This window comes from Drosophila subpulchrella, chromosome 2L (assembly GCF_014743375.2).
Source record: "Drosophila subpulchrella strain 33 F10 #4 breed RU33 chromosome 2L, RU_Dsub_v1.1 Primary Assembly, whole genome shotgun sequence".
Taxonomy (NCBI): Eukaryota; Metazoa; Arthropoda; class Insecta; order Diptera; family Drosophilidae; genus Drosophila; species Drosophila subpulchrella.
In genome coordinates, this window is record NC_050610.1 from 25902085 (window position 1) to 25923802 (window position 21718).

Genomic DNA, 21718 nt, shown 5'->3' on the forward strand with positions numbered 1-21718 from the left:
TCTGTCCGGATGAACGCTGAGATCTTGGAAACTGTGAGAGCTAGGCTATTGAGATTTGGCGAGCAGATTCCTGAGCTTCTTACGCAGCGCAAGTTTGTTTCAGTAGAGTACCACGCCCACTCTAACGCCCACAAACCGCCCAAAACTGTGGCTTCTACAGTTTTGATGCTAGAGTAAAAATTTAAACTGAAATGAATTGTTCTCATCAATACCTATCGATTGACCCAAAAAAAAGTTTGCCACGCCCACTTTAACGCCCACAAACCGCCTACAAACTTCAAAAAATCGTAAGTATGAACGCGGATATCTCGGAAACTATCAAAGATAGAGTATTGGGATTTCAGATTTAGATTCCGTAGCCTTGTACGCAGCGCAAGTTTGTTATGCGAATATGCCACGCCCACTCTAACGCCCACAAACCGCCCAAGCCTGTGGCGCCCGCAATTTTTATGCTAGATTAAAAATTTTAACGGAAATGTATTGGTCACGTCAATGCCTATCGATTGATCCAAACGCCTACCCTAACGCCCACAATGCTTAAATCTGTCTTCCGCCGGTAGGTGGCGCATTTAAATCTCGCTTTGCTGCTTGCATATCTCCATTTCCCTTTGGTCCCTTTAGCTGAGTAACGGGTATCTGATAGTCGAGGTACTCGACTATAGCGTTCTTCCTTGTTTTATTATTTTTTTGTTCCGGTTGCCAGATGCTAATGATTGTCACCTTAACTAAAAGTGTCCTTGTCACAACAAACTTAGAGCTGCGAATTCAATTGGCTTTATTCACGTTTTTATAACAAAAGCCTTTTTGTTCAGCTCTTGAATTATGTCCGCTGCGAAGGAACGCAAAACAGGAGGAAAGAGAACCAGTCTTATCTTAACGCAACATTTGAAAAATACTTGGAGGAGTCGAAGACCCATCGTCCCTCTTTTCCCAACCATACTCCCTTGTTTTCCCGCATGCGAAAAACGTCTGCCGGCTGCTGCTTTTGAATGGCTAAGCATTGTCTCCCTCCGCTAATATATTATGTAAATATGCGAATATATAGTAGAAATGTACATAGCGTGTTAAGGGCAAACCCTTCAAGCGAAGGCAAACCACAAGAAAGCAGTAGAAAACACGATAAAAGGGCAAGGTTGGTCACATTTGCAAAAAGTATTAAATTACACAAGAGGCCTGGGCAGGATGAACTAACAATCCAGCGACATCCAGGCATAAGGGATATTTGAACTCACAGACATTATATACCATACGCTGCCATCAAGTATGCGCCGTGTTGGTGCGACGGAGAGAAAAACAATAAAGCGACCTCAATTGCAGCAGCCAAAGCAACCACGACAATGTGGAGACATTTAAAGGCAGTTGCAGCCACTTTGACTGACAGCTGCACTTAAAGAGCAAGAAAAACGAGAAAAGCACGGGAAAACTCTGAGAAACTTAGAAGAACGCCGCAGAAATCTCGCAGAAGAAGCGAGCGTTGACAGTTCACGAACTCAGTTTCAGACGGCGAGCTGAGCTCATTCTTCAGAGCCCAAGATACAGATAAAAGATACGCCAGCTGCAGCAATGGCAATAATAATAATGAAAACTAGTTGCAACTAGTGCAACATCCAAACAAGTTTCACTGGGCTTCAACAGCTGCAAGACTGGAGTGGGTGTTCTTCGTTCTTCGTTCTTCGTTCTTCGGTACTCTTCGCATCGGTGTGGGTGAATTCTTCGCTGTTTAAAGGAGAAACCCAAACCGGAGCTTGGGCGAGTGTGTGAATTCTGTCGACTTCAAAATTTTTTGCCTAGGCTCACTGCTCGCGGGTTGGTATCTCGGTATGTGATGGATACACTTCTGCTACCGCCGCCCCCATCATTCGTCATTGATGGATGTGTGTGCTGTGGCAGCTTTATGGTCTTTGCTGATTATGCCACGAGATTAGGCGCCTCTCGGACTAACAAAAAAAAATCATGCAAATCATAAGGATAAATATACAAAGGTGTTCACGTTAAAAAAAAGAATACTCTAAAATGTTAATATTTGCTAGAAGGGTAATCTATAGATACCTCTCTTCGAAATTACACCACATAAAAATAATCAGTTATTCAATAATCAACCAATAATCCAAGTTTTCGCCAAAACCCATTACAAAGTCTCCTATATGGCCAGCTATCTTCCAATATTATTATATATGGCACATCCATATGCCTCATTTGATAACCAATAATGGCAACATCAGAACTCATCAAAACTTAAACAAAACAAAAAACAAAAAATAAAAAATATTCTATCATCTTGACAAATATATGCCAAATTAAACTATTTTTATTTTCAACAGTTTGCCGATCATTAATCACGAAATAGGTGGCAATTTTAAAGCCACTTTGTGCTAAATTTATGCACAAATAACTTTAACTATATTTTGAGCAATTCAAGTTACATATGGGAGGTGATATTATAGAGGGTTGAGGTTGCAAGCCGTGGGTGTCGGTATCGGTCGCAAAGTCTAGACAGCCATAAAAAAGATACAAATATGAAAATTGTGTTTCAATGTGCATGGCAAAAATATGCAAAAAGCAAGCGAACAAATCACCAGCAGAATATATAAAGATAGACTCGGGGGTTTTTGGATGGGGGCTACGTGTGGTGTTTTTGGCGAACTGACTGACTGAAGCTAAAGCGAAGACGACAATTTCCGGGTGTCTAAATCGGTCGTTCTCAGAGTCCCGTCACAGTCGCTTGAAGTTGAGTGAAATGACGTGTAACGGTTTAGCAGAAGCCATTATAAAACGCCCTAAGTCCCTCGCAGTCTTTCGGGGTAGATCGGCCACTATGAGACCGTGGACCATATGGTGTTTATTTGGAAAAAAGGTAAGCGATAGAAACAAGAGCTCTACGCCAGAGTACGGCTTTTCTAAAATGGAGGAGTATCGTTAATTGCTCCATATAATTTATTAATTAGTTTATAGTTTTTTGTTTATTTTAGTATACCATTATTTTATTAAAAAACACAAGGGAATACAATTGTTCTTAATTTATATGGCCGTTTTTATTCCGTTCTACTGCAACTTATACCCATGCATGTTTGTAAGTCTGATAACAAAGCCAGGTGGCGGTAAATAAGCGAAAAATCAAATGTGAAACTTAATGCTACGATATGAGATCTGCATAACTTTGCATAAGTCAAACGCTGAAGGCCTAAGAAAGGGTTGAAATGTAGCGAGCAACAACAACAAATAGGTTCATTCATTGAATTCAGCTTCGAAAAAAGAGGAAAAAGTATTTCGCCAGTGTTTGCATATTTTCATTCGGGTATATTTCTTTTATTTTTTTTTTGCCCTCGCATAATACACAGCTGCTTGTTGTGCCCATTTCCCGCTTCCCTTTTCCTCCCCGCATTCCCTCCTGTTTTCCTCCACATAATTTCCCCTTACGCGGATTTCCGTTGGGCATATTTTGAATGTCAAAGTTATTTGTTGTTGGCGCTGCATAATAATCAGGGGCAAAAAAAGGGTTCTACGACTGCATCCTGGGCAGAACAAGTTTAGTTTCGTTGTTCTCCCGGTGTTTCCAGCATTTGCACAACAAAGCTAGAACAAAGCTCAAGGTCCACAGACCGCTAAACGGCAGCCAGGAGAAGAAAAAATACAAAATAAAATAGAAAATGGAAAATGGAGAACAGAAAGAGCTTTGTCTTTGTCATCGCACCATGAAGTTATTCGCCGCAGGAAGCCGCAGAACAACAATTTCATATTCATACGTTGTATCTCTCGCATTTTGCTGGACAATTTTTGCCATTATCTTCGCAAGTAACTAAGCTCTTTCTTTGTTCTAGCCCCAGACAGTCAGATATAGGGAGGGATTGGGCGCACATATGTACATACGTATATTAAGACGGAAAGACTGTTGGCCTATGAATGAGCATGAAAGCGAAAGGCCGCTGCAACGAGACACATGCTCTCCCTTCGAAATAAACTTTGAAGAAATACAACTAACATAATGCACCTCTACATTTAGTTGCTGCCCCTATCAATACCCTTTTACATCTAAAATATAAAACATAACTTGGACTTCAAATGAATAATGAAGAATAAGGAAGTGATTTGATTAAGTCAGATACACCATTGCTCTACTCAGTATCCACGTTTACACAGCTATTACCATGGCCCTTCAAAGTCTGGCATGGGTTGCCTAACAAATGCAAAATATTTGGGCATTTTGCAGGTTGCTTGTGTCAGTCGCGTGACGTGAGCTTTTAGTTGCAGATGGATTTATCTATCTGAGAGTCTGGTCCATCCAAGGGTCTTGGGTAAAATGCCCTTGCGAAGGGAGAGTGCAATGACCTCCAGCATCTGTTCTTCTGAAATGCAATGAATGACGGCCCTCTCATTGGCCAAAGCGAAGAAATACGAACCAAGACAAGTCAGTCATGCGGGTCGTAACGCCCTCTCACAAACTAATCAAAAACAATTAGCACTGTAGCGCTAGATAAAGTACAGTGGGACATTTATAGAAGAAACTTTCCGAAGTGAAATTTTCTAGAACATGGCTTGGGATCGAAAGCCAACATATAAGTCAAAAATACAGCTATAAGCAGTATTAAAATATCAGTTTATTTTTCAAATATCATCTGACTGCTCTAGTCAAGATAATATGCATTTGTCCCTATATCTGCGTATCAAAAATCTGACCAAATTGTAATACCCTCTGCAAGGGTATGAATATATTTTGGTGGACGACTAAAAGACACCAGACAATGCGTTTGATTTGATAATTGCGGTATTTTCTATTTTTTTAATATCCAACTTCCAAGTCTGCTGTCTATAAATAATTTACTGACTGATTTATACTGTGGCGCAAGTTGACGGAGGTGGAGGACCAGATGGAGTCCACTGGTTATTGTCATATAGGTGGAGGAGATACAGGCTATAGATTGGGGTACAAAATCAAAGTAATTTACGGAATAATCACTGAAATTATTGTCAATTATTGCAATTGCGGCTCTCCCTTTCGGTGACAAAAAAACTAAAGCCTCAATAGAATTCTACGTGAGTTAAGGCTTTATTTATCATCACCCATTGTCGCACAGGCCGTATGCGTGATGTTTTTGTTGTTAATTCATTTCTCATTTTGAGTTTTATTTGTTGCTGAGTATAAATGTTATGTGAATGAGTAAATAACAATTAAGAGAATATAGCATGTAAAGTCCATTTAAAATTCACGTAACAATTTAATAAAAAAAATTCCTTTTGATTTCATTATTCACTTGTCAGATGTTTTTATTGGGCGTGTGTGTATGCTGCTGTGAAAATACGATTTTTTCGTAAAATAAATTTTTAATCATTATTTTTAATTGCTTCGCTAATTGGAAAACAAAAAATGCAATGAAACATGCAAATTGCTTAAAGGAAATACAAGGTGAGGGAAGCAAATGAACAAAACGGGAAAAGAAAGGCATATAAAAGCACTCCCATTTACATATATATAAATCTTGGGTTTTGACCAATTTTTAGAATGGATTAAGTTACCAATCCGCTTTCCTAAGTTTGGCATACTACTAATTAAGTTCATTTAAAATGCAACTTGAACTCATTTTCTTAGGGCCCTTGAGCAAAAAACGTTCACAATTGATTGCCGCTGTGCATTAATTCCACCAAAAAACAGATCTACTTTGAACCGGAGTTCACCAAAGAAATCCCAATTTAAGCCGCAGCTTCTCAACTTGAGGAATAACAAATTGCCCTCGCTTTGATCTTAGACGCTTCTTCGTTCTCTGTATTTACTTGGGTGAAAATAAAAATCCTTTGTTGCTGGAGGAAAAATAAGAAAACTAGAGATGGCGAAGTCTATTTCTTTATTTATCAACCATGGGTGGGGTGGTGGGCGCAAGTGGACTTCCTCTCTTTCGTTTCCAATTGATTAAAAAAGATTTTTTGCTGACCAGGCATGGACTTTGAATGGTACATGTGTGTCGTGTGTGTGAGTATCTGTGTGTGCATGACTCATTTGCAATTAAACGACAAAAGCAAGAGCGAGCAAGGAAAGAGAGAGAGAGCCAATTTTAAGTGCCGCAAAAATGCCAGCATAAAAATAAAGCAGTCGCTGTAAAAGCGGCAGAAGAAGCAGAAGACGAAGACTATAAGAAGAAGAGGAAAGAAAACCTACAAAAGCAGCGACCACAAAGGCAAAGATACAAAAATCCATACCCAGATACATTTACAAAACTACACCGCACACAAGCTAAAACTCGCTCGCTCGCCACATACTGCGACGTCGACGTCAACTGCGCAGAGGCAGAGGCAGAGGCAGCGACTGATGTTTACACAACGTGCGGTATATTTGCAAGATACTCGTCGCACAACAAAAAAAAAAAAAATAGCAGCAAATGTATTTTTCTTTTTCTCTTTTTTTCGACTCTAATTGAAAACAAGCAGAGAGTGTGTGTGTGTGGAAAAAACAAGAAAAACAAGCACAACGAGCGTCTACAGCTGGCTCTGGGGTATTATTGTATCTGTTAGATTCGAAATTGCAAACCCACCAACAGGCAACGTTGCCGAACTTCACTTCAGCGTATTGCTTTTTCTTGTTTCTTATTTTCCTGCAGCTTTGTAGCCGCGTAGCCCGCAGTTTGTGTGCTTGTATGTATCTGTGTCTTTGCGGCGCAGCGTTCTCTCGTCGTACGATGAAAATTGCTGCAACAATGTCGCTTAATTTTCATGCGGCCAGCAGTATTATTATGTATGCACCTGATCGGGCCTTTATGATAGGCCCCAGAAAGCCGAAAAACCGGTTTACAACGTCACCCAGCCCCATCATCATCACCGTCATCAAACATAATCCCAATCCAAGTCCAGGTCCCGGGTTCCAACTGGTTATCACCAAACAGAAACACAAACAGGTAACAGAACACCAAAACCAAGGCGAACTGAACCCGAGCCGAGCCATCATCATCATCCTTCTCCGCTTTCTTGGTTCGATATCGTCTGGCTGTATTTACAGATACGACCAACAGTTTAGCCTACCCATGACGCGATTGTATTATAACTATCCATTTCTGAAATTTTCCAGAGTTGTATAGATTTTTTTAAAAAACCCAGATTTCTGGACTTATGGTCTATAATTGTAGTAACTGGACTTCCCAAGAAAAAACAGATCACAATATGTATAGGTAGCCAAGAAGGGCTTTCGGGCTGAAAGTATTGGTTAGGCTAACAACATCCTAAAATATAATAAAAACCTTTTTAATATTTATAAATTAACCCGAAAAAAATGATAAAGCATTTATAAAGATAATGGTAATTTTGAACACATACATAGTGTATGTTTTTAGATGTGCCCCCTCTCGAATACATGATTTTTACTAGCTTGAAGCCGGTTTACACACATTTTTGGCCACTTCTGTATGATAACCATATTTTCTGAGCCCGTTCGTCAGCTCTTTGGGAATAATAATCGATTCTTGCTGCGCCTTCTTTGTGTGGCTCTGTGCCTCCTCGCCTCGTTCGGCCTCACAAACACAGGGCCAAACAAACTCACACAATCGCCCCTTGATGATAATCTTTTTTGTTTGTCCGGTTCTTTAGCACCTTTTGTCACCGTGAAAAGCGGCAACGTTGCGCGCAGCAGAGGCGGACTCACGGATCCGGAGATTCATCTCCATCTCTGCTTGTCGGCCTCCTGCTCCCGAGCTCAGCTCATGTGTGAAATTATTTGGGAATTTTCTAATTTCCCATACAAAAGCTGAGTTATCGCATCGCCGACAGACGTCGTCGAGCCGCCCCTTGTCCCCTTTTCCCTTTTTCCCACCGACCTCGTCACGTTCCCTTGTGATATCTCAATCCTCCTATTGCATGGCACTTACTCGGTTTTTTGCCCGATTTTTGTTATTGTTTTTCGGTATTACGACACTGCTCAAAAAACAATGAAATGTGCATTGCCAGGCATAAAAAGTGCAAAACAATAGCAACGGAACAGCGGAATATGTTTGGCTATATGAAAATACATATATAATTGCACAACTGCCATGAACCGCCACAATATTCCGCCCAATCAACTTATTTCTATTGCTTTACGTTCCAAAACGTACTTCGATTTGGTGTAAGGCCAATATTGTGGTTTAAACTGGGACTTTTCCTATTGCTATGATTCTAATTTTTAAAATTTAAAACAATTAAAAAAGTTTAAAGCGTTTTACAGGATGGAAAATAAGTAAAATTCCTTAATAAGTTATATTATATACTCAACCAAATAAAGTTGCGATTAAAAAAGTTCTTTTAAACTAAAAACCCTTTCTAAATATATTTTTTATTATTTAATTTGTTTTCACAAAATTACCCATTAAAACATGATGTAAAAAACATGAAGATAATTTACAGTTAATTTTTTAATATTTCTATGGTACCTATATCAGGATGATTCAACCCACTAAAATGTACAAAGAAATTTTTAAAGCCATGTGTTTCATTTATATAAAACAAATTAAACGAAATTCCGAGATAAATTTCAAAGTCAGTAAAAGCAACGCCACCCGGTCGGACCTTATCAATCCAGCGAAATCGGACAGAAACAAATTTTCAACTGGCAGTGAAAATAATAACAATAACGCCGCACAAGTGTGAGTTGGCTAGGCTATAGAGTTCTGTTTATACTCCTGTTCCTGCATTGGAAAGCAGTCGTTGGATGGATCGGATGAGTAACCGGAGACCCCCGCCACAGACCCCCAAGAACGAAAAAAATAACAAAAACACGCCATAAGCCAATGACTAAACATTTGAATAATTGTAAAGTACGAAAGTACAATGGTATGGTAATTATTGGGAATAGAAAATAATTGAGTTGCTTTTTGTGTAGCTGTGATTTTAAATCCACGTATACATCTTTTAGTTAATAAAAATCATCTATAAAAAACTTTTTGAAAATGTTTCATTTGGTGATGATGAAAATACAAACATCTCTCGAAATTACAAGTTTTGTAGGACGCTTAGATTGGCGCTTCTCTATCTAATCTACATTTTTAGCTTTGAGAGAGGAGGAAACCTCAATGCCAAAAAGAACACACAGCGGGCAAAAAAAACTATAAATTCCCGTGTAGCCGTGCAACAAAAACAATAATGAAAACCACAATAACAAGAGCAACAAATATAAATGTAACATGACATTGAAACGAGTCAAAAGCACTAAAAAAGTACATAGAGGCCCACATTTTCGTCTGTATAGAATCTGATATAGATCATTATTATTGTTTTTTTGCTGCCTTGCCATTTCGTGTTAAAAAACGAAACACGAAATTCAATTTAATAAAGTGATCTAAGTTGACGTTGCCGGGGTTAGATGGGGTTCCGTGGGCCAGGGAATTAGTGGAAACGTTATGACAAACTAAAATTATTTCCAATTAAAATTTCCCGATTCCGAAAGAAATTGGCAACGAAGCTCGGATGACGTGCACTTCAAAGGTGAAAGACACGAAAAATAAGACAAAATTGAACAACGCCCTAGGAAACTAACCTCGCCTCTCTTTCTTATAATACTCAGCTACAAATAAACAAATAGGCATTTTGCTCTGCAAGAGTGCAAAGTACTCAATGGAAAACGAGGGGGATAAAAAGTGCGTAATTTAAGCTTGCAGCTGAAACTATAATTTGTCGGTTTTTGGTGTGTGGTGCTGGCGGCTCACTTCTTTGGCTTATGCCGCTGGGTTCACTGTCAATGTCAGAAGACAACGTCTGGTTTTGAACCGCGTCAATTCCACGATTTGAGTTGGTAATTGCCGCAAAACTATTAAATGGAGGTTTGCCCACTGCTGTCGTCTGACATTGATGCGGGTTTAGTGCAACAGCAACCGCATAGAAAAGCAGAAAACATAGCATGTGTTGGTCTGGTCTCTGCCGAAAAAAACATTTCGGCTGTGCCTAATGAAGTAATTAAAACATTTGACTTTTGCACTGCACGAAAATATAGAAAGGAAGGGGAGTGCGAAACTCGTTTGACTCACGAATAAATACATAGACAAAGACAACCAAAAACCGGAGGAACAAAACAAATTGCTCAGAGGTTCTTTTGTTTAGGCCCGAAAGAAAAACACACAAGGCACGGAAAAAAAAAAGTATTGCGCAATAAAGGGAGATGAATGAAAGAACCTCGAATATTTTTGGTGCCCAAATAGTTAAAATGTAATTCAAAAAATTATCAAATCCACAATATGGTACAGGTACTAGAGAAGATTGAAGGAAGTGGTATCGAGCTGTGAAGAGTATCTTCTGAGCAGCAGCCCCACTGCCACATGTCGTTCTCTCTTCCCTTCCCTTAGTTTTTGATTCTTTTTGCTGCTGTTTGTACACGTAGTCACATATACACACCCATGCCAAGTGGGACCCACTCAGGTAAGAGGTAAGATACTTAGATAGAAAAGCAAAGACACGACAAGTCAAGGTAAAAAAGTTACGCATTCTTTTTCGGGCATGGCCAGCTATTAGCTTTTGTATCTCACGGATTGCCAGGGATGTGGGGATTTGAAGAAAGGGAGCAAGAGTAGCAGCTCTGACAGGCAGCCAGCTTAGAAATTCATCTCGCAGATACTTTCGTATCCCAACTGGATGATAAGAACGGCCTCGTGTGGGCAGCAACGGATACAAGTAGCTGTGAGTGGCCTACGCTGGCATCTAACAGATACAATATACACACATCTCGGAGGTTGGTTTTTTCTGGTTTCTGTTTCCTAACTTTGAAATAGTTTATCACGACTGAGGCATTTTGGCACCCACGCGCATCTATGTAGCAACTACTGGTCCGAAACTGCTGGGATCCGTTATCAAAGTATCATAAAAGATCGAGTCTTTAAAGAAAGATCTGTGATACAAAATATATTGGCACAAGTTTAATAAGTAAAACTCGGTGCCAATTGAAGACATTACAAATATTTTCTAGTTTAGCTAAGTATTGGACAAAAAATATATTTCAAAATAAAAGTAAACATAATCCAGAAAACCTTTTAGAAAAATTACTTTTTACTCCTATATTTACAAATCAAACTAAGGCATTACGGAAAGTATTTAAGGCTTGTTTAAGAGCTATAGATATTTACTTTGGTTTGGATACTGCTAACCACCTTTTTAGGGTGAACTTACCTTTTCAATTTCTGATTATTGTTGTTGACGTTGTTATTATTGTTGTTATTATTTATGGTGCTGCTATCCACAACGAACTGTTGTTGCTGCTGCTGTGGCTGGGGTTGTTGTTGTTGTTGGTGCGGCGTAGTAGTTTCGGTTAATTTTCCAAAACAAATGTTACGGCTACTGTCGCGTACCATGTTTCGACAACGGAACACTCGCAGCAGAATTTTCTTCTATTTAGGAGGAGCATTGCGTCGTATGCCGCGAATGGAGGGGCATCATTTTAAATGGGAGCCCTCCTTCCCATTGAACATTATGCACTCTTTTTATATATTCCAGTGTGGGGATTGTTACGATTCCCGGCTTGTTTGATTTGGGGGCTTTTATGGATATCTTTCTTTCAATTACTTTGGTAAGATTTCCGCTTCACTTGCACATTTTTAGCACTGTATTACGAAAGGGGGATAGAAGATACGGGGGTTATGTGGATTAGATTTTTCAGCTGGCACTTGAATTTCTTTCGTTGAACACTTGCACATGCACTTTATATGGAACCTTTTGCATTGTGATTCCCACATGATTTTACTCTTCTTCTTCTTCTGAATTTACTTGATTTTATTTAGCTCCTTGTTACTTTTTCACTTATGCCAATTTGCCTTAATTTAGCAACTAAAAATACGCTTTTAATTTAATTCAACTAGAGCAATTTAAATTTATTGAAATTTCAATGGGCCCCAAGATGTGTTCTCTTCTTTTTGCCTCAATTTAAGCGAGGAATACGGCATTTACTAGATATATAAAGATAAACTCCTTGTATAGGGCCATTTCCTCTGCAACAATACGAGTGCGAGAAGGTGGAAAATGGGAACATGGAACAGCGACGTCGGCAGCGCGTTATTATAATCCCCACCCCCCGAAAAAGGGGGTTGGAGGTACAGCATGTTAAAATTCCATGCACTAAAGAAGCATGGAAACTACAAGAACAACACACACACTCGCGCCCGACGCTGAAGTTTGGCAACGCCGCCACGAACGCTATCTCGCTCGCCCTCGTTCTGCCCCGCTGCGGGCTGGCGTGAAATGCGGCAACGTCGCTTTGTTTGCTTATAATTGACGTTTGCCGTCTGACGTGGTTGTTAGAGCGAGACAGCCAGCTGTTGTTGCTGCTTCAGCGCACAAAATACATAGGGTGTTTGGGTTTGTGTGCGCGCTATGTACTTACGAGTACATAAAGAATTTATAGCTGGTACTTTTTCTCGTACATGGAAAACGAGTATCTCTCGGCTGTGTATTTATAAATGGCTATGTGGTCATGTGGTGCGCTTCTTTCGCTTTGTTGTTGCACGTTCCTCCATAATTCGTGTAGTTTTGTAGCTCTAAATCTCCTACGTATTTTCTTTTGGGGCGCAGCAGGAAATCACCCATACAGCCCTGGGTTTCCCTGTGTGTGTGTGCGAGAAGCTGTTCGACAAGAATGCCTATGTGCGTCCCGCTCTAACGCACAGGATTGACCCCATCGGTGGCGTGAAAGTTTCTTCGCCGCCGACGGCGCTACTGCGCCGCTCAGCCAAAACTTGGGGCCGCAGCGCTACGCGATTTCAGTCGCTTTGTAGAATTGGTGGGGTGCGGCTCGCAAAAAATCGAGATTGAAGGGCCCACACACAAAAAGACCAGCTAATTTGGCAGCCAAATAGGATGGATCATCCCAGCACAGGGCTAAATTTCTCCCTGTGTGCTTGGCGTTCTTCTGTTTTCTTTTTCGGTTCGCCATTTTGTGGTCGGGATTTTTCAGCCTTTCTGCTCTCCAGAAGAGGAAAACCCCCATTAAAGCCAGGCGTTTTAACTAGAATTAATGAATATTGGCAGCAGCAGCGAAAAGAAAACCAGTTTTAGTATGTATTTAGTTTAGTATCTGCTTTTCGTTTTGTGGCTACGTGACCACACACCAACAGCATGTGCCAGAAAGAGAGCGACAACTTTGTAGTTTTTCTCTCCCCAACCTCACACACACACACGGGGGTTCTCTGTGCGCACGCACACCAATCGGGTTAAGCAAGAAAAAAGGTTTTACAGCATCGCTCCGTCCCGCTCGCACACAGCAGCTGAATCGATTTTTCAAGCGACACGACAATTTCTCTCCACCACTTCGCCCAGCTGCCATCTCGCTCTGCCTTGCGCTGCAGCGGCAGCCCCCTCCCTTTCGCTCTTCTGCGTTGTTCGTTTTTGTAGTTTGGAGCCCGCGCGCACACACGCAGATATTTATATACGGTTTATATATAGTCGCCATGTTACTTTTTCGTACGATGGGGGAGCTGTCAGCCTGGATTTTTCGCTACAAATTTCCAACGTCTCTCTTGCTGCCTCTGCTGTGGCCGCTGTCGCGGTCGACGTCGTTATTCCCAGCCCGTTGCACGTCATCCGTTTTTGGTGTGCGTGCGTATGTGTGTGTGTATGTGCTTTGAATTTCTGATGAAATTCTTTGCTTTCGAGTTAATTGCTGCCCGCCGTCGGCAGCAAAGCCTCTGCCTCAGCCTCTGCCGGCGTCGCTGCCGCCAAGCTCACATTTTTTGTTGTGCCATTTTCTTTGTACTGGTGTACTGCCAATTGCTATAGCCGCTCGAAGAAGAGGAAGAGCTTTCCGCTCTGAACTGGGAATTTCGGGGAATATTGGGCGATTTTTAAACACGTTTTTAACCTGACTTTTCGAGCTCTACCAAACTTTTCTCATTCTATTCTAAAATTTCCTTTCTGTACAAAACAAAATAAAAATTTCTCCTAAATTTAGCATTATTTGTGATATTTTCTTCATTAAATATCATTTAAAATAATTGAATTTAAAGCCTTGTCGCACACGATTTTGTACACTTTAAACATTTTCAATGCTTTAGAAAAACTTTAAAAAACATATTTGTTTTCGAAGACAAAGATTTTCAAGTGTATTGAGAACACATTTTTGGTTTCAAATTTGTTATACAGCTTTTTAGTTGCTAGATTTCGGGATTGTTTTTGAATTATATTTCCTTGAATTTTGTGTTTAGGATTTTCAATAATATATTAACTTTTTAAGCACTGATCCGAATTTGAAAAATTCAGACGTTATCCAATCACGTTTATTGTGGTTAACAATTAATTATGTGTTTTATTTGATTTTTCATCGGTTTATCCATTCTTACCATTTGCGTTGATAGCTGCAATGAAATGGGGGAAAGGAATACTTTATTCATATGTCGTTTTTTCTCAGAATCTACAACAATGATCTTTTCCTGAACTGAAATTCTATGTGAACAAATAAATAGAGTTGAGTTACTTTCTATGAAAGTATGAGTTCAGGCTGAAATGGTTTTGGGGAAGAAATGAATTTTATATTCAAGTCGAGACCCTATAAACAATAAAAATAATTGATTTCCTTTTGGATTCATTAAAAAAACATAATATTTATTAAATATATCCTATTTGACAAAAGTGCGAGCATTGCAATACGAAATAAAATAAATTCATTTGTTAAAATTGCAATGTGTTTTTATCTTCAACTGGTAGTTTTCCTACTTTTTCAAGACTTTCTTAGATCTACAGACCAAGAAATCAACGCTTTCTGCACTACTTACACCATTGGAGCGGCTTTCCTTGGCTGATCATCGGATCCTTTATCGCTGGCTCAGTAGTACGTTTATTGTAAACCCGTTCTGCACTGTATTCGAAACTTGCGCATTTTACTGATTGGATTTCGAGGCAATAGCTTACGTGTTGTTGCTCTTTCGAAAACCTCCAAAGAAGGTAACGACGCGCCCGTTAAGTTCTGCCTTTTCTGCGTACCGAACCGAAAAACCGATCCGAGTCCAAATGCACCGACTTTTACTGGGTGTATTTTCTGTTATTTTTCGTGTATTTATGCACTCCGGATTTTGGGGTGACTTTTTACTGCGAACTCCTGCGAATTGCATTCGACAGAAAAAGCATCACAAAATTGAATTGGAAACAATAAAAAAATTAAATTTTTATCATTTATTGGGCTCTGTGTTGTTGCTTGATTTCCATTTGCTTTGCCTCTGTTTTTGTTTTTATTTTATTTTTATTGTATTTGCATTTGTGGTAACTCTTCTTTCTCTCGCTGTTGTTGCTGCTGCTGCTGCATCTGCCGTGGTATTGGTGTAATTAATGCACTTTCGCACGCAAACACACTCGCGCACTCACACACACAGATATCCGCCGATGGTCGCGCACACACTGAGAGGGGAGGGGGTGGGGCACTTTCAGATAACAATAATAATAATTTTTTCGCTGTGTGTGTTTTGGCGGCGTTTTGTTTAACCGCCCCGCCGCCGTTGTTGTACTGCTTTTTTCCGCTGCGTACGACGCGCGCGATCCGTTCAGTCCGAAATTTTTTTCAAAACAATTAGAGACGGGGAACCGTCGATGGAAACGCCGATGTTTTCATCGATGCATCGATGTTTTTTAGATTCTTAGAAACATCGATGAGTTTGGTGACTATCGATATTATTGAAACTAGAAATTAACGTAAGTGGGATCAAACGTAAGCAAACGTAAGTGGGATTAGATCAAACGTAATGGAACAATTAGAGATGGGGTAAGGTCGATGGAAATTTAAATAAAATTTAAAATGTTTAGTAACACCAATGTTTTTGTCGACAATCTGTATTGGCTCCTTCCTCTAGAATTGCAAATAAAAGAAGTTACCCTCTGGCCTTAACATTTGTGAATCCAGCAAAAACGTAAGTGGGATCAAACGTAACGAACAATTAGAGATGGGGAAACCATCAATGGAAGCGTAGATGTTTTTATAGTTTTTGTAAATATCGATGTTTCTGGGGACTGTCTATATTGGCGCCCTCTGGCGTGTTAATTATAAGGAAAAGAAAACGCCCTCTGGCCTAACAATTTTGGAGTCCAAAAATCTGGACAAAACGTAAGGGGGACCAAACGTAAAAGAAACAAGGAAGCCAACTTCGGCAAGCTGAAGTTTATATCCTCTCAGGACATTCCTGTGGGCCCAATATATAAAATCAGCTTTTAGAACATGTAAAAAAAAACTTAAACATAATTACAGAGTTGTATATACCGGTATGATCAAAGATATATATACATTGTGGGTTCGGAAACGTACGGAATCGGCGATCGAGGTGGACGAACTGAAAAAAATATTCTGGAACTGCCACTTTGATTTAGAAATCAAGACCACTACCGACTTGGCTTGAAAGAAGTCAGACTCTCAGCCCTGGCCAGCCCCACCAGTTATCGTTATCGCGGCCAGCTTTGTTTTGCTTACACGACAGATAAATAAAACTGGCGAAAACCACTGCTTTACTCTTAAAATGAGTAGTTTAAAGTCGGACTTGGACGAGTACCTGCTCCTGCAGAGTGATCAGAAGAAAACCTTCAACGTTAAGCTGCCACAACTCAAGGTTCCCTTTTTCCGTTCGGAGCCAGAGGCAAATAGTTTCCTGAAGGACACCGACTCGTGCTTTCCAAAATTGGTACGCATAATGAATCTGGAGTGTTAAAGAACTTGTATCCAACTCATAAATCTGTATCCCCTTTCAGTCACGGCTGCAGCGAATCGTGGGTTTTGTGGCCTGTTTAGGAATGGGCGCACTCTGCATGACGCTTTCCACATTCTACATTCCCGTCTTAATATTGAAAGCCAGAAAGTTTGCCCTGCTCTACACCCTTGGCAGCCTCTTCTTCATCTTGAGCTTCTGTTTCCTCTCCGGATTTGGCTCATTTCTGAAGCAGATGTTCTCCAAGCCCCGCTTGCTCACCTCAATTTCCTACAGTTCCTGTCTGCTTTTGACTTTGTACTGTGCATTGGTGGCCAAGAGCACCGCATTCACTGTCCTGTTCGCAGTGGCACAAATTATCGCCTTGCTCTTTATGATTCTGGGCATGGTCCCCGGGGGAGCTACGGGTCTCAAATTCTTCGGACAACTCTTTAAGAGCAGCGTTTCTGCCTCAGCGAGCGTACTGCCTGTGTAAAAGGAGGAAAGGCTGAACAAAAAAATCATCCACCACCGCAGCAACGAAAAGTAACTTATTTAACTCATTGATAAATCTAAAATAAAACTTATTTGTGATACAACGCCTCTCAAATTTACAGTACTTGTTTATTGGCGGGTCTGAGTCATTAACATTTACTTTCCCCCTTATCAGCAATTTACATGTAATAAAATCCACATCGTGTCGACTTTTTAAAAAATGCAATGACACGTTCAAATTTGTTAGTCGTAGTTATTATGGTTCTATTTAAAAAGTGGCTAACTTTTCATTTTCGAAATAGACTTAGGGGTTTACAAAGATTTATTGACAGCAAGCCTAGCGGATGAGAATTAATTGATAAAGTAAATATCAAGTAATTTTCCATCTCTTTAAAAAGTTACCTGCGTTTCAATGAAGTGTCTCCGAGAGAAGCAATCCTCTCACTCTTTGTGTTAATCAACGGTCATTCTTCTATCTCTCCCAGATACAAGGTCTTATCGCTGGAGCCTGAGAGAATGAGCGGCTCCTTTGGGCTAAAGTCCACGTCATTGACACTGCCATTATGTCCGGGCAGTTTGTACAGGATTCTCCTCGTGTTAACATCCCAAATATAAACATGTCGGTCGGCGGAACCCGAGGATATTTTATCGCTACCGGGGGACCAGGCGCAGCGCAGCAGATTCTTCTCGAAGTTGTGCTGATGGCCCTGGAAGACCTTCACACATCTTTCGCCTGGCGCATAGGGTCTCACGTCCCACACCCTCAAGGTGTTGTCCATGGCATTTGTCAGGACAAAGTCACCCTCGGGCGACAGAGACATTCCGGTAATCGTATCGGAGTGTCCTCGCAGGTGATGCAAGACCGCCTGCTTTCGTATATCCCAGATCTTCACTTCGTTGTCGATCCCACCGCTGATCACTTGTTCTCCAGTGTCACCAAAACAAACTGCGGTGACTTGGAAGGGAGACTCTAAAGTGTGTGCGGCGTGTTTCTTTCTGGCGTCCCAGATCTTTATGGTACGGTCATCGCTTCCCGAGCAGAGAAGCTGCTGGCCCCTTCGCGAGCCCTGCACGCTGTTCACAAAGTTTCCGTGACCCTTGAACCGCCGTTGCCGCTGCCCCGTGACTATATCCCACAGACATAGGCTTTTGTCCGTTGAGCAGGTAAAGATGTGCGAGCCATCCTGCGTGAAGTGAGCTTCCATCACAGCGCCAGTGTGTCCCGACATGGCCATAACATTCTCGCAGTCATCGTACACCTGCCAGATGTCTAAAAAGTAAATTTTAATTGTAACATTTGTCTACTACCAAGACTTCATATACCCAATAATATATAGTAGTTTGCGGGCTGGAGTGTACATAGCCATTTCAACGGTAAAATATGGTCGTCAAACTGTTCTATTGTTACTTTACAAATCTACACATTCGGCACCTTGTACTTTGTGCTTTAAAGATTGTGATTTTAAAGGATATAGGCACAGACTCCAGTTACCATTATGTTATTGCAGTCCACCCCTCCACTTACATATTTGCCTATCGAACCCGGAGGAAAGCAGCAGCTCTCCCTCTGGATGGAATTCCGCTGTGAAAATCTCGCCTTCATGCCCTTCCAGCTGCATTATGGGTGCCTGGAGGTTTGAGGTACGCCTCACGCCCTAGAAAATATGATAGTTTACAAAATTAAACCAAACTCATGGGGAACTGGGGGTGCTTCTTCTTGCCAGCACGCTTACCGATTCAAGGAGCGCTTTATCCCGATTTGTGTAGGCCACCAAATCGCTCTTGCTCCGCTTTGACTCCTGGGCCAAAACCACGCTGTTGTTGGGTCTTTTTGTGCCCATTGTAGTGGTTTTGTTTGTAAAAGTAAAATAATCAAACTTGTTCACCAGCAAAATAAACCGTGTTTGCAGAGTGACCAGAGCTTAACAAAATACCACTGCTCGCGTATGCAAATATCCTAAAAAACATACTGTCGAATGTAGTGCCGAAAATTCGTCTATTTTGGAGGCGAGTTGGCAGCTCTGCTAACAATACCGAAATATACAAAATCCTGTTTCATTTTCTTTATTTTTACAATTTGCGGCTATTCAATATGGAATTACCCAAGAATTAGGTTCTTCGTTTAATAGGCATCAACGCGCGGAGGATCCGCAAAGAATTCCTGGCCCTTGCGCTCTCCCTTCAGCCACTGCTTGTAGCGCTCGTTTCTCATGGCCTGAAATGAAATTTTATGCTCATATAGAACTTAGTAGTAATATGCAATATATCGAAAACCTACATGGAAACGCATTAGCTGCTTCTGCATGCCCACGCACTCCTGGAAGTCGGAGATCAGGTCAGCGCACTCCCGCTTTCCACGCTCCAGGCCGTACGCCTCGAAGCACTCCATCATCTTCATCTCGAACTTGCCGCATTTGTCGTAGGTCTGGTGGTTAATCAGGCAACCAGTCAGATCCGTTAGTGGCAGGCGTAGAAAGGGAGTCAGCGACATTTTGTCTGGGGGTGGAATCCAAACAAATTTAGTTAACTTGCGTTAGCTTTTTTACAACTTTGCCGTGTGACGTAACAATAAACAAAGGCTCCAAGCCCAGTGTCACGCTCCAGTTAGAAATCTTTTGGCCTCGAAAAGCCTTTCGCGTATTCCAATCAAAGTCTAGCACACCTAGATTTAAATGCACACCTTATAGTTCTGGCAATCCGCAATAAAAACAACTATTTTGTGTTTTTATAATTTTGTGACTCGAGACCAGTGTGACCATACGAGTCGAACGATTGACAGCTGACAGCTGACGGTGTTGGTTAGCGCGCGAACCGCTCTCCACGTTTTGTTTATAAATTTGTTTTTACAAGGAGACATGAAAAACCAGGATTTGGTGGAATTCTTGAGGTCCAGCGGGGTGTGCGAAGTCTGCCAACTGCGTTACCTCAAGGCCAGGGGCACGGAGTATAGGGACATCAAGGAAACACTGCAAAAGGTGAGGAAACTTTTCGCTTGAAATTTGTTGACAACTAACGAATGGCCGACTTGTTCCTTTTAATTGCCCAGCTTGATGTAAAACTGAATGGAAATGTGGAAAACAAAGAAGGAAACGAAGATCAACCCGCTAAGAAGGCCCGCCTAGGCGTTTGTACCACATGTTTGGGTCTATTCTCGAAGGACTTTCAGATGGAGCTTCTCGAAGGCATCTTGGCCTCGGACTTCGCCAAATACGACTGCCAGAAAATTGTTTTGGCCATATGTCTGCCCATGTCGCTGCAGTTGAGGCAGCTGGCCATGTGGTTTGCCCTGCAGAGGAAATTTGGAGCATCCGTAGACAGTAGCAATCCTCCAGATGTGCCCATAAAAGAGGCTGTTAAGCTGATTCTGCACCCCATAATATGCGAAAAGTTGGCAAAAGAGTACGACGCCAATGGGCTGATGATCAATATAGATCTCACGCACAAGCTGGAGCACGAGGAGGTGGAAAAACTGGTGAAATTAAATAAGGAGGCCTTTCCCGCCAAGGCTGCGTATCAGAAACGAATTGAAATTTCGAGAGGTTTACTGGAGAAACAGTACCAACCGTCTAAAGTGAGAGCGGAAACCTTTGAGAAGTATTTCCAGATACCTGGCTCGACCGTAGAGGAACCCCTGAAGCTTACTTCCATAGATCTGCAGGGACCCCTGGTCTGTGTGGCTGGCAGATATCGGAAGTTGAGCCGCGAACTCTCGCACACTCCCTGGATACTGAATGGGCAAAGACTGATGGAGGACAGTATTGAGGAAATCATCATCAGGCATGTCGGTCCCCATTTTACAGAGAAGCTGGATAAAATCACCTTTATGTCGAGTGGTAGAGAAGACGTGGATGTTCGTTGTTTAGGGAAGGGCAGACCTTTTGTCTTGGAAATACCGAATGCCATACGGAGTTGCTTGAGCAAAGATCAGGCCTTCAAGATGGAACAGGCTGTTGACGAATCTGGAAAAGTGTCCATACTTCACTTACAAGTCGTGGCCAGAGACGAACTAACACACATCAAGACTGGGGAGGAACAGAAAAAGAAATTCTATCGCGCTCTTTGCGCTCTGAAAGAACCTGTTTCAGTGGAGATCCTGGACAAATTGCAAATTTCAGTGAGCTTTGACATACAGCAAAAGACTCCAATCCGAGTCCTTCATCGTCGTCCCTTGCACACGCGACCCAGAACGATTTATAGTGTTAAAGCTAAGGTACAGCGGGGGAATCCCAAAGCATTGGTCATCGATATAGTCACTCAAGCGGGCACTTATATAAAGGAGCTAGTTCACGGCGAATTTGGCAGGACCGCTCCGTCATTGTCCTCGATCATAGGCAAGCCCATCGATATTCAAGCTCTGGATGTTGTAGGAATCGACTTGGATTGGCCACCCGAGGTGGATAATGCGATACATACGGAGTAGCGATATTAGTTTAAAGTGTTTCCTATAAATGCATTTAATTGTTAAATGTTAAAAGCTTAAGGTGATAAGTACAAGTAAGAAAAGATTAATAAAAGTAATCTTTCCGCCCTCAAAAATATCATAAAGTTGAAGAGAGAATTTAACGACACTCATTTCGAGGTGCAACTTGGAAATCGGGATCAAGTTTGGGTCACCTTGGAGCACGGCATCGAAAACG

The 21718-nt window shown here is 41.3% G+C and overlaps 5 protein-coding genes across 10 annotated transcripts in view; 2 read left to right on the forward strand and 3 right to left on the reverse strand.

Moving 5' to 3' along the window:
* LOC119546128 (protein split ends) overlaps positions 1-15457 on the reverse strand; it is a 59323-nt gene extending 43866 nt beyond the window's left edge. For 4 of the 5 annotated variants that reach the window (XM_037852224.1, XM_037852227.1, XM_037852225.1 and 1 more), the window contains exons 1-3: positions 14697-15457; positions 14265-14279; positions 11107-11537 (exon numbers count right to left, since the gene is read on the reverse strand). In XM_037852224.1, the coding sequence (XP_037708152.1) occupies positions 11107-11288 (182 nt within the window). In that variant the 5' untranslated portion in view covers positions 11289-11537; positions 14265-14279; positions 14697-15457. Of the gene's footprint in view, positions 1-11106; positions 11538-14264; positions 14280-14696 lie in introns of those variants that run through there. The other variant, XM_037852228.1, reaches the window with a different exon arrangement.
* Positions 15458-16334: 877 nt separating this feature from the next.
* On the forward strand, positions 16335-17196 carry LOC119548751 (protein transport protein SFT2). Its single transcript, XM_037856269.1, has 2 exons — positions 16335-16583; positions 16651-17196. The coding sequence occupies exons 1-2, from the start codon at positions 16422-16424 to the stop codon at positions 17080-17082; spliced, it is 594 nt and encodes a 197-aa protein (XP_037712197.1). The 5' UTR covers positions 16335-16421; the 3' UTR covers positions 17083-17196.
* A 4-nt stretch (positions 17197-17200) lies between these two features.
* On the reverse strand, positions 17201-19009 carry LOC119548748 (U5 small nuclear ribonucleoprotein 40 kDa protein). 2 transcript variants are annotated; one of them, XR_005219324.1, is made up of 4 exons: positions 18815-19009; positions 18607-18736; positions 17484-18351; positions 17202-17418 (listed from the first exon to the last, which is right to left on the reverse strand). XR_005219324.1 is itself a non-coding variant. In XM_037856265.1 (3 exons), the coding sequence occupies exons 1-3, from the start codon at positions 18920-18922 to the stop codon at positions 17546-17548; spliced, it is 1044 nt and encodes a 347-aa protein (XP_037712193.1). In that variant the 5' UTR covers positions 18923-19009; the 3' UTR covers positions 17201-17545. The 2 variants fall into 2 exon arrangements, 1 of the variants encoding a protein (XP_037712193.1); XM_037856265.1 differs by having other exon boundaries at positions 17201-18351.
* A 135-nt stretch (positions 19010-19144) lies between these two features.
* Positions 19145-19889, reverse strand: LOC119548752 (NADH dehydrogenase [ubiquinone] iron-sulfur protein 5). The gene is made up of 3 exons (XM_037856270.1): positions 19762-19889; positions 19360-19577; positions 19145-19296 (listed from the first exon to the last, which is right to left on the reverse strand). Exons 2-3 carry the CDS (start codon positions 19570-19572, stop codon positions 19204-19206), a joined length of 306 nt encoding a protein of 101 aa, XP_037712198.1. The 5' UTR covers positions 19573-19577; positions 19762-19889; the 3' UTR covers positions 19145-19203.
* A 20-nt stretch (positions 19890-19909) lies between these two features.
* Positions 19910-21610, forward strand: LOC119548747 (putative tRNA pseudouridine synthase Pus10). Its single transcript, XM_037856264.1, has 2 exons — positions 19910-20056; positions 20128-21610. Exons 1-2 carry the CDS (start codon positions 19937-19939, stop codon positions 21499-21501), a joined length of 1494 nt encoding a protein of 497 aa, XP_037712192.1. The 5' UTR covers positions 19910-19936; the 3' UTR covers positions 21502-21610.
* Positions 21611-21718: the final 108 nt, after the last annotated feature.